The sequence below is a fragment of the Pipistrellus hanaki genome (assembly GCF_964339955.1).
Source record: "Pipistrellus hanaki genome assembly, chromosome: 2".
Taxonomy (NCBI): domain Eukaryota; kingdom Metazoa; phylum Chordata; class Mammalia; order Chiroptera; family Vespertilionidae; genus Pipistrellus; species Pipistrellus hanaki.
In genome coordinates this window covers 61,495,855-61,508,587 of record NC_140504.1, presented here as the reverse complement: position 1 = coordinate 61,508,587, position 12,733 = coordinate 61,495,855, and the positions used below count along the sequence as shown (strand labels likewise).

General features: G+C 40.3%; 1 protein-coding gene across 1 annotated transcript; it reads left to right on the top strand.

The window, feature by feature from the left end:
- Positions 1–1,079: 1,079 nt before the first annotated feature.
- LOC311615120 (nucleolus and neural progenitor protein-like) lies at positions 1,080–9,909 on the top strand (the record flags this gene model as incomplete). Its single annotated transcript, XM_084870343.1, is given in 5 exon segments — positions 1,080–1,257; positions 1,578–1,639; positions 6,400–6,659; positions 9,178–9,401; positions 9,404–9,909. Coding segments are annotated over 5 exon segments (960 nt in total). The 3' UTR covers positions 9,640–9,909.
- Between the last annotated feature and the right edge of the window lie 2,824 nt (positions 9,910–12,733).

Sequence of the window (12,733 nt, the reverse complement as noted above, 5' to 3'; positions counted from 1 at the left end):
TGCCCCTGCCCCACAGCTACCTCTCAGACATGGCTGGAAACTTTTGTGGGAACTTGAGGGTCTTCTGAATCAAGTGATGAAGGCTTAGATTTGGATGTGTTGAGTTAGTACAGGGCTGGGGTGTTGATCTGTGAGTGCCTTGGGTGAGGCCTGGATGAGGTTGGTTGACCTATTTGGAAATGTCTTGTGTGTGAAATGTATAATTGGGCATGTGGAGGTATTATTGATATGAGAAAATGCTAAGTAACTGATTTACTATCTGAAAAGGGATTTACTATCGGGGAAAGGGAGGGAGGAAGAGACTGAACATAAACTGCACCTATGGATGAGGACAGTGGGGGATGGGGAGGGGGCGGAGGGTGGGGTGGGAACCTGGTGGAGGGGGGAAGAAATGAGGAACCTTTGTAATAATATGAACAATAAAGATTGATTAAAAAAATAATAATAAATAAAATAAAATATATTTTTATTGATTTCAGAGAGGAATAGAGAGAAACATCAATGATGAGAGAGAATCTTGGATTGGCTGCCCCCCTGCTCCCTCCCTACTGGGGATCAAGCCTGCAACCTGGGCATGTGCCCTAACTGGAATCGAACCTGATATCCTTCAGTCTGCAGGTCAACTCTCAAACTACTGAGCCAAACTTGCTAAGGCTTAAGTAACATTTTGTACTTGGGGTTTTTCTATTAAGGCTAGATTAATCTGACTATTTGCAAATATGTGTGATAAGGTTTTTTTTTTTTATCTTTAGTGGTAAGTTGATAGGCATTTATTTTCAGCTTTGAATTGTGGTGATTATATAATCTGCAAATTGTAGTTACTGGTTCATTCATGATCTATTTCTTTCTCTAGTGTTCTCTATAAAGATGTTTTAAAAGGTGTGGATTATACTGTAGCTTAAGAGAGCCATATGAGCCATTTGATGTGAGGACTTTCTGATTTCTTTATATGAGCCATTGTTTGGATTGCTTCAGGAAGTCTCAAGGATTCACCCATTGCTTTACTTCAAAGATTTACCTTTCCTTCTGATATTGTTGAATTTTTAGGACAGCCTTATTTAGAGTTCTTTAAGAAAAAAATGCCTACAGCTTTTGCAGCTAAATTGCTAAATAAACTGTTCTCAACAAAAGAACGATCACTGAGGTGGAGTGAAGAAACTTCACATAGGAGTTCCAAAAAAGCTAATCAAATGAAGATCAATGTACAGAATAATGTGGATCTTGGAGAGCCAGTAAAGAATAAGAATATCTTCAAAGGTAATATGCTTTGATATAGCACATACTTAAAAAAAAAGTTGAAGTTACAATATATTCATGGGTTGCATAGAAGTAATCCCATACCTTTTATTTTTAACACACATTGATTGTCTTCAAAGAGGTATGGTAATTAATATATGTGTTTTCTAAGTTTGAACATTTAAAGTTGTTTGTTCCTATTGTCTCATAGTTCTTTGCTTGTTTCCTCTACTTATTTTTTTTTTAATAATTTGGCAAGAAATATCATCATGCACTTAAGAATTTGTTGATTTGAAAATGGTATGCCTAAGTTTTTGTATTTGATCTTTCCATCTCCACAGCAGAGTCATCAGAATTTGATGTGAGGACTTTCTGCAAACAGTTGAACCACAGAGCTATTCAAGTTTGTATTATTTTAATATAGCTTGATTTCTGCTAATGTATACAGTAGATGCCACTTACCAAGGACATAGATTGAATCTTACTTCTGTATTTTATCCCTAGCTCTAAGCTTAGTACCATGTTAGTTCTCAGTCTGCTTCTGAATGGAGGCACTCCAAGGGATTTTAGTGCATCGAGTTAATTCAGTTAATAAAGTGCCTTCAGAAACATTGTATTGAATGTTTTGCTAAAACTATAAAGTGACCCTAGGATCCATCGTAGGTGTGGATTATACTGTAGCTTAAGAGAATGGGCCTTGCAGTCATAGAGAAATACACGGTTTGAGTCCTTTAGTTTGTACTAGCTGCTTGACCTTATATAAGTTTCTTGACTTGTTCATATCTCTACTTCCTAATAGTATGTACCTCATGGGGTTGTGCCATTTAATGTAAGTTCAGTTCCAACATAGAGTCAGGAGTATAGTAGATACTTAATTGGTATTAGATGTGATTAGCACTTTCAGTGTCATCATCCTCCTCCTCATCACGATACTTCCATTTCTTCCTGTCCAGGTTTAAATTCTACATGACTCCTTAGTGTCTGTAAATTCTTTTTGTTCTGGACCTAATAATATGTATGTCCATGTCACCCTCTTTTATCTGGTAACTACTTGACTTCTGTTACCCTTTGTCTTCTCAAAATTGTTTTTTTCTGGTTTGCTTCATGGGTTATTTCTCTTACATTCCATTTAAGAATTCTGTCATTTCTAATGTCAGAATACTTTCTTGAATATTTACAAAGCTTCCAACTTGCATTTACATTATGTCCAATTCATGAGTTCCAGAGGGAGGAACAATAATGATAATAATGGCTAATACATACTTACATTGCATTTACTCTTTGTCAGGCATTGTCCAAAATGTATGTGTGTGTGTGTATATATATATATATATATATATATATATATATATATATATATATATTTGTTCAAAAGTGTTTGTTTAAATTAAACAGTGCACCAGACATGTACTGTATATAAGAACGCTTAAAACAGGGATCATTTGGGGGTCTGGAGTGGACTATTCAGTTTGCATGATTTCTGATGGGAAAAGATGATTCCGGTTTCAAACAGTCTTCTGGGATGAGTTAAGTGTGGGAATGGAGGTTCCATGTATCCCATTCCTGCCCCCCTGGAAGGAAGTGAACTCCTCCCCTGCAGCTTCTCCTTTCCAGCAGCAAAGAAAGTAACACACCTGTGCTCTCCTCCCCAGGCAGCCAGCTCCTCCCCAGGCTGTGGCTCCTATTTCAGTTCCATGTACAGGGCTCTGGTCTGAGAGACCAAGGAAGACTGGCCCGGCAGCTATCCCTGCTGACCTTGCTCTGATGAACAAGCTGACAGGAAAGGGTGTAACCTCAAAGTCCCTGTGACAACTTAGGAAGCTAAAATGCCCTTTGCCTAGAGCATGGTGTCAAACCTTTGACCCAAGGGCTGTATAAGGCTTGCAAAAGGCGTCAGGGTGAGTTAATTAAATGTTTGACCAAATACAGCAGACTGATTTTTAAGTTGATAATTTTGCCTGGCTGTAGAATGATACTATAAATACCCAAGTAAGCACTTGACAGGAAAAAGGTTCCCCACCCTTGCTTTAGAGAGTAAAAAAAGCATGCACAAAAATTTGTCAAATTGTTTCCAAGTGACATTGCTACCCTAAAGGGTGTTTGCTAAAAACTTCAACCCAACAGTCAGAACAGACAGTGTGGGACAGGCCACCCTGGGTATTTCTCCCGCACAGTATCTTCATTCTCCAACTACAATAAGTGCTTAGACAGAAAGGCCAAGTCTGTTGGGATACTAAGAGATCGCTACATCACCATTAAGGAACACCATATCCAAATGATGGTGACAGGAATGTTGCTGAATTTCCCCAACTGTAAATGACCCTAGATGTTTTTTTTACAACAGCGAGACAATTTACATATATGTAGAACCATATCTTTTCATCATGCACCATTGCTTCTCCCATCCGAAGGTTAAATCAAAGATGTATACATATCCCTTACATCTTCGCTCCGTTCCTGCCTGTGTCCCGGTCACACATGCTGTGGGCTACACTGCTGCACAGAGCACGTTTGAATTTGTTTCTCGCTTAGGATATGGTCTGGGTCTTCTCTTAATTTTTCCGGATGTCCGCGCACGCCACAGAGTCTGACTTGTTCATCTTGTCACTGTGATGTCCGCCGGAGTGGTCTCACTGTGCATATATGACTGGGCCCCGGTGTTATTCGGCTACCAGGGTTTCTTTCCTAGAACCAGGATGATGAAGAGGACGAGGAAGATGAGACCCAGAATCACAGCGGACACTATACCCAGCACCAGCCAAAGTGGAGTCCCGGCTTGCTGCGGAGGCCTGGGCCGCGGAGTCCGGGGCTGAGGCCCGGGCTGCGGAGGCCCGGGCTGCGGAGGCCGGGGCGGTTGAGGCCTGGACGGGGGAGGCCGGGGCTGAGGAGGCAGTGGCGGCGTGGGCTCCGTTTCGTTTACAACATAGAGGAGAATGTATCCCGGTTCAGAGACCACGTCGGGAGGGTTTTTGACATCACAGATGTAGGTGCCGTTATGGTCATACTGCATATTTTGTATTTTGATGGATGCATCTTTCTTGTGGAGGTCTCCAGCCCAGGTGACCCTGTTCTTGAACAGCGGGAAATCCCCGAGGAACACTTGCCCGTCCACGAAGTAGAAAAAGGACACGGTGGTGTGGATTTCCCCTGGCCGGAAGCTCCAGGAGACTGTGGTCGCCGAGCCGGTGATGACATTAGACTTGAACTTGCACGACAGCACCCCTTGTGTCCCATAGACCACGTAGATTTCTTTTGGGGTGATTACCTCCAAGGCTGATACTCCAGCAGTCAACAGCCACAGTGCTGCCACCAGCACCGCCAGCACAGTCCACAGACAGTACCTGCAGGCCCTGATGGCAGTGTCCGCCCCGGCCCCGGCCCCGGCCCCGGCGGGCGGCGCCCACATCGTTGTCCACTCAGCCCCGCGGCCTCGCTCCGGGCGGCTGGGCTGCCGTTGGCTCCACGTAGGGGCGCCGCCTGGCCACCACCCCGCCCGCCTAGTGGCCCCTCCGCGCCGCGCTGTCATAAGTACTTTAACTCCTATAATCCTAACACAGGTCCTGTGAGATAGGTGTCATCATTAGTTTCCATATTTCAGGTGAGAAAATCAAAGTGCGTAGAGATCAAGAAACTTGCTTAGAGTACTTGGCAAATATGGGGCAAGAGCTGGGATTTGAGTGCAGGCAGTTTGGTTTCATAATCTGTTCTTTACCATTTATACCAGTCTCCAAAATGGTTTTTTCAACCCTGTTTTAAGAACTGTGGCTCTCTGTGACCCTGAAACTTCTATAGTCCATCCACCTATTCCTAGGATTTGAAGTGGGCTGGTCAGAATCCCTCTCATTCATGACTCACTGCCACATTTTTTAGCAATTAGCACTAATATGCTTCGTTTGCTTTCATTTGACTTCTTTAACCAGTCACCACCACAAAGCATTGGCAGGTTTATACTTTTATATTTTCTACTGGTTTTTATATTCTTGAGGATAAGAAATTTGGAAGAAGGTACGCTTTGATTGAAGGATGGAAGCAGACATAATATGTGACATAATTTCATAAGTAGTAAAGTTGGTAAAATTCAAACGACTTAATACAGAAAGGTGGATTGAAGAGACAAAGGTGCAACATCAAGAGATGGTTAAATTGAAATTGAAAACGGTACTTAATTAGGCATTTTAACATGTTGAGCAATCACCCCTGACTTCATGTGTCTTTAGTAACATTTATAGCCCATCATTGAGGAAGGTGACTTGGGGTATAGAAGGAAGTGAAGAACAAGTTGTGGGAGTCCAGGCGAGGAAAGAGGCTTTTCAGTGATTCTTTTCTCCCACCAGATAGGCTTTGACCAATATTTAACCATGTGGAGTTTTTTTGTGTTTTTTTTTTTTTTTTTTTTTTTTTTTTTTTTTAATATATTTTGATTTTCCACAGAGAGGAAGGGAGAAGGATAGAAAGCTAGAAATGTCGATGAGAGAGAAACATTGACCAGCTACCTACTGCATACACCCTACCGGGGTTGTGCCCCCAACCAATGTACATGCCCTTAACCGGAATCGATCCTGGGACCTTTCAGTCCGCAGACTGGCGCTCTATCACTGAGCCAAACCGGCTTCGGCTAATGATGTGGAGTTTTATTCTTATGTGTAGGTGAAAGAGATGTGTTAGATATTTATATTGTTTTATGTGTGCAATTGAATTCAGCTGTAGATGGGATCTATTGTAGCACAGAGGGGGACAAATTTTGTGTTAGAAGCAGTGAATAAAAAATGAAGTTTTTTAGGACAAAAGGAAAGTACAGTGAACTAAAAAGGGTTTTTCTTTTTTCTTTTCTTTTTTTTTTTTTTTTTTTTTTAAAAAAGAACGATTTTCAGCCTACCCAGCATGGCTCAGTTGGTTGAGCATCAACCTATGAACTAGGAGTTTTGATTCCCGTTCAGGGCACATGCCCAGTTGCAGCTCAATTCCCAGTGTCGGACATGCAGGAGGCAGCCAATGAATGATTCTCTCTCATCATTGGTATTTCTCTCTCCCTCTCCCTTCCTGTCTGAAATGAATAAAAATATTTTTTAAAAGTGGGATTTTCAAATTTTGATAGTCTGAGTCAACTTTTCTCTATTGTTACATATTTACAGTTCAGTAACAAATCACCTTTCTATATTTCAGAAGACCAGTGTTGAATTTAAATGTCCTCAGTCCCAACTAAAGGCAACGAAACATTCTCCTCAGAAAGAGATAGAAATTCCAAGTGCCACAGCTTTTGTGCAAAAATTCCAAAAGGCTGAAACTTTCATACAACTTTCTGAAGAAATCCAAATGGCGATTCTGTGGTGCAGTAGCAAGAAGCTCAAGGCTCAGGCTTCCTTTATGGGTAATAAGCTTCTTAAAAGTAACCGCCTTAAACATGTGGAAGCTCAAGGTTATAGGTAGGTATATTAAAAAATTACCATATGTTCCTTTTTTGTTGTTATTTCGGAAATAGTATATACAAGTCAGCTTTCTTTTAAATGGGTAAGGGGGCCTAAAAGTAGAATCTGCTCCATCTGCAATTTTATTTGCTGCTTTTGTTGGGCACAGTTGTATCACTGTGAGGAGTAAACTTGGTTAACACATTTAGCACCCAGCCTGTTTTGTGTTTTGTCACCAGTGACTGGGCGCTTAACTTGTTAATTGGATTTATTTATTTACACTCTTCACCATTCTATCCATTCATTCAGAAGCATTAGGAATGTCTGGGGATACAACTGTATGTAATACAAACTTAATCCTCACAGATGCTAGCTTTAGTAGCAATGATGGCCCGCCTGCCCACAGCTTCAGAGCAGCAGGATGAGTGAGTGAGAGCAGATGAAGAAGGTGCCTGCCTTCTACAAGGGCACACACCATACTCCGAGGTCAGGGTCAGGTAATGTTCCTTCCCAGGAGCTAGACTCTCCAGGTACTGCTTTCTTTGCATAGAACTGCCTAAGGATAGTCATCTTTGATTGTGAGCCAGTAAGTACTGCTTGAAATAATACATGAAATTAGACACTTGAGGGCTTTATTTTTATTGAAAACAAAACAAAACAAAACAAAACAAAACAAAACAAAAAACCAATAGATGCTCACATAACAATGTCAGCCACAAATGGCAATAAAGATCTTATTCCCCCTTCACTGAGGCAGTCCTTCTGACCAGGTTTTAGTGTGTCCTTCAAGCAACATTCTGTGCATTCACTATAATCTCTTATCTGAGTTAGACATATATCTATTCAGAACTTTATACTGGTTCCCATTTTGTGTAAAATTTGTTCATTTTTTTAATATTGAAAAAATGTTCCCATTTTAGTAAAAATTGGATATAGTAAGAGTTTTGTAACAAGTTTTGATGAAAGGATATGGGAGAAATTAAGTATTCCTCAGGAATGAATTTCTGGAAAGGTTTTCACATTGGGATCCCTCAAAGCCTGTCCATCTAAAAGGGATCTCAGGGTAGGAGCAGCCGGAGATGGAGAGAATTGTCTTGCTCAATATTGGGTTTAATGTCAGGGGTAAATGAAGCAGAAATGATAATCATTAAAAGTTCATGAAAAGGCTAACAAACTAGTGTCTATTTGGTTAAACCATTACTTTGCATTTCAGAAATATATAGTGCTGTTTTGCTGTTTATGATGTAGAATATTTTAAATGTACTTCGTGTCCACAGTAATTGTAGGGTAGGCAGTATTATCCCCATTGAATAGGAGAGGAAATTAAGGGTTTTGCTCAGGGTGTTGGAGATGTACAGGTCAATTTAGATCCTTTGTTTTCATCCTTTCTATTTCCATTTTAAAAACATATAATTTTATTGATTTCAGAGAGGAGAAGGAGAGAGACAGAAATATCAGTGATGAGAGAGAATAATTGATTGGCTACCTCCTTCACACCCCCTACTGGGGATTGAGCCCACAACTCAGGCATGTTCCCTGGCCAGGAATTGAACTCTGACCTCCTGGTTCATGGGTCAATGCTCAACCACTGAATCACTCCGGCTGGGCTGTATTTCTATTTCCACTAGGCAATTTGTCTAGCCTTTCACTACTTAAAAATCTCTGCTCATATTAAGACAAAAACAAAAACAAAAACAAAAAAAAAACAGTTTGGAGACAGAGATCAGTTATTAATAACATTATAATGGCCTTCCACAAAGTTCTATATGTTTAAAAAGGAAGAGGGGAGGATGGTTGGGCAGGAAGTACAGATGCATGCTAATCTTTTTGAAATCTGACTAAACAACTGGTGAGGCAGTTAGCAAGGTACCAGTGCACCTGTGGCAGTGCACCCTGTTCAGAAGCAAAATACCTAAGTCAATCAGCTATTTGAGTTCTGATTTTCCAAACTTGAAGATGATACATATGAATCATAAATTGGGAAGCTCAAAGCTGTCAGTCTTGTGTGCTAGAAGCCCTGTCTTCTCATTCTTTATATAAACTTCTTCACTTTTATTCCTTTTTTCTTATTCAGTTCCTGCTACAACTTCCAGGAAGTTGTTTATACAGAAGTGGAAGAATGCACCCTCACAGACTTTTTCCTATTTGAGATACATCCTTTCCCCAGTACCACTTCAATTAATTACATTATGAACAGATTAGCAATTATCAGGAAAAAACTCTGACACTAAGTATGGAGGTATCTCACCACTAAGCTACCTTGCCAGGCAGTTGTAGGAGCTACTTTACTTTGGGAATATAAGGGGGACACATTTGTCTACAGCCTGAATGAGGGAAGTCGTGCTCTGAAAACAGATTTGAGTTGAAGCTCATATTTCCTTATTTTTCATCATGATTCTGGGGTTGTACACAAGAATGGGACTTAGGTAAATTGTGTATTTTCTGTTGGAAGTTGGTGAAAAGGAGACAAAAGTTTTTGAAATGTTTTTTGCCATTTAACAACCTCAGATTTTCCCTTTCTTTCTGTCCTTTAAAGTTTGCCCAAGAAACTAGAGTACATAAAAACATCGATTTGCAACTGCCTTCTTCGTGGCCCAGATAGCAAAACTTCAAAGCATCATTTGAGACTAAGAAGATCACAGAATAAGTTTTTACTGAGACAGAGAAAACCACAGAGAAAATTGCAGCCAATGCTTTTAAAGGAAATTCAGCAGCCCCTTCAAGGGACTCAGAGTTCTACAATATCAGTAAATGGAGACTCTCACACCGAGCAGTTCATAAAACTAATCTCTATGCTAACAGCAAGCAACTCTTGAGTAGCAGAGCTTCAAATCCTGTCATACAAACTAAGGAGAAACAAAATCATGAAAACCTTACAGGAAGCAATGAAAATGAAAGGGATTCATGGACAATGATGCAAATAACTAAACATAATACATCAGGAAGCATTAAGGAGACAGATGACATTGTTGATATTTTTGCTTTAATGGGAGTTTAGATAGTCCTCTGTGAGACTGTTAAGTGATTAGCAAACTTGTCCAGTGTTCTGCTGTTTTAAGTGGAACTTCTGAGGTCCGGAAAGATCTGAAAGCACCACTTGGACTCGAGATTTACTGCAACCTTGATAGCAGTTCATTTCAGTTCAATAAACATTTATAGTAGCCTTGTGTCATTTATTGGCAGATGGTTGATTATTCAGTGGTCCAATTTGCCAGGTGTTAAAATGAAAAATCTAAATCCTGCCCTTGAAAAGCAGATATCCTGACTGAATCTGGTGGGGTCCCTGAAAAGTAGTAATTTTATAACTTAACTGGGAATAAAGATCCGATTACTCAGATTTGCAAAAACCTTCTCCAAGACTTATTAAAAAAAAATGGGGAGGAGGTGGGGAGTAGCAAGGAAGCACGGAAACGGCCACTTTGGCCTTACTGGCTTCATTATAGGTAAGTCCACTTCTGAACATCAAGGTTTGTAGCTCCTAGGGTAGTCTGTCTTGTTGATACATTAAAGTTGATCATTAAAGGAACCAGGGACAGGCGCAGACATTATTTCACTTTATTTGTTCACCTTATCTCATAGAAGAGGATATTCAAATGCTTTTGGAATTTTCCAAGTTTGTGGGATTTTTTTGTTTGTTTGTTTTATTTATAGGGTATGTGTGTCTGATTCTGGAAAGGATATACTGGAATGTGACCTAGGGTTATACATGAAATATAACAGAATAAAACAAAGTGGAAGTAGGTGAGAAAGGTAAATGAAAAAATAGAATTAGAAGACACAAAATAGACCCAGATATGTGGCTAAATATTCTATATATTAGAGGTAATATGTAAATTAACCCTCACAAGATGGCTGCCTACAAACAACCCAGCAGGGGGTTAGTGAAATTCAACTAACCCCTAATTCAACTAAGGAAGGCAGGCAGGTGAGCAGTTGGGAGCCAGCAGTCCTGGATTGTGAGAGGGATCCCAGATTGGAGAAGGTGCAGGCTGGGCTGAGGGACACATCTGCCATGCACAAATTTCATGCACTGGGCCTCTAGTAGATAAAGGGAAATGTACAGAAGCACAAAGGGAATGAGCAAGGTCAGATAAAGAAGGGAAAGGAAATAGAAGAAAATGATAGGATGGATAAGGAAAAAAATGCAGTATATATATGAAAACACTGTTTCACTTTTTTATAAGTCTATATAACATAAAACTTAAAGCTACAACCTACTTAACAAAAAGAAGCTTATTAACCTTTCTAGTAAGCTAGAACATTTGAAAACTTACCTCAAACTTCACACCATTATTTGAAAATACATTAAGATTTACCTCTTGGAATAATTGAACAAGCAACATGCTAATGTCAGATGACAGCATCAGTCCCAAATTATAAGTTTACTAGAAGTTAAGTACATGAAATTCATGCATGGGGAAGGGGGGGGCGGATCTCCTCAGCCCAACCTGCACCCTCTCCAATCTGGGACCCCTCAGGGGATGTCCAACTGCTGGTTTATGCCCAATCCTGGAGATCCAGTCAGACATCCTTTTAACAATTTTAGACTGCTGGCTCCTAATCAATCACTTGCCTGCCTGCCTGGTCATCCCTCACTGCCTCTGGGTGCTGGCCTGATTTCCCCTAACTCCCCCTCTCCCCTGCCCTGAACTGGTTGCCTCTGTTGGCCTGGTTACCCCTAATTACCCCTCTTGCCAGTCTGGTTGCCCCTAACTGCCCTCCCCTGCAGGCCTGTGTCCCCCCCAACTGCTCTTATCTGCAGGAAGTTGCCCCAACTTCCCTCCTCTGCCAGCTTGGTCACCCCCAACTGTTCTCTCTTGCAGGCCAGGTTCCCTCCAACTGCCCTCCCCTGCTGGCCAGATTGCTCCCAACTGCCCTCCCTTGGAGGCCTGGTCCCTCTCAACTGCTGTCCTCTGCTAGCCATCTTATGGTGGCCATCTTTGTCCACATGGGATAGCCATCTTGTGTTGGAGTGATGGTCAATTTGCATATTACTCTTTTATTAAATAGGATGGTTTTCAAACTTTAGGCTGTTTGAGAATCACCTAGTGGGTGGTTTAAAAGCACTGATTCCTAGTCCTTTCTGAAGAGAGAATCACAGCCACAAAATAAAGCCACACAAGTTTGCAATTTTAATAAGGAGCCCAGGTAATTTTGATGCAAGTATCCCAAAATGCAGTTTTATTAAAAAGAGAAGGAGAGCAGGGCTTGTTACATACTGATTTAGCTTCCTAAAATTTGAACACCCTGATTTAATGAACAGTTCTTAATCAATCTTGAGTGACTTTTCAGTTTCTATTTCTCCTAGCTTCCTACCAAGTGGTAGTAGCTACTAACCACCTTAAAACATGGACAATAGCAAGAGCTTATTCATGACAAGTCTAGAAATAGCCATCAGCTTCTAAGATTCTAAGACTTATGGTCAAGTCTTGCTTCTGCTTTTATTTGCTCATGACCACTGAGCTAGTCAGTTCCTTTGGGCTTAGGTTTCTTCATCTGAAGTAGCATTATTGTTCAAGAATCATGCACTTTTAATTTGAAGGAGACTGAAGATTATCCCTCATTGTAAAAACTTGAATCAGTGAGTTATCTAAGAAGGTAAAACAATAAAGGCCAGAATGGACTATGAACCTAGCCCTCTTTTCCATATTATTAATGTTCCTTGGAGTAAGTTTCTTCATCTCCTTTTCTTGAGCCCCTTACAATTCTGAGAAAAAATAGAAAGAAGCTTCATATGATGTAAGGTTCAAGTCTACAAAATGATTATTTATAAGGAATGTAGTATTCTATATCAGTTAATTTTCCAAGCAATTTAAATTCAAATGTTTAAAATTTTTAAAAGTAAACTATAAAATAAAACCATAACTTACCTAGTAAATTAGGTTAGAAACTACTGTAGTGTCATAGTGAATACCAATTTAACAACTTCTGGTGGCATTATAAAATCAAGTTGTTTATAAGAGAAGTGTGGTGAGACTTCCCCTGTATCTTCAAATCCTCTTGACCTTCTTTAGCTGCTGCCATAATGAACAACTTGGAGTAGGACCAGACAACTGTAGCTTGTCTCCTACTCCAGGAACCTCTCACTTCTT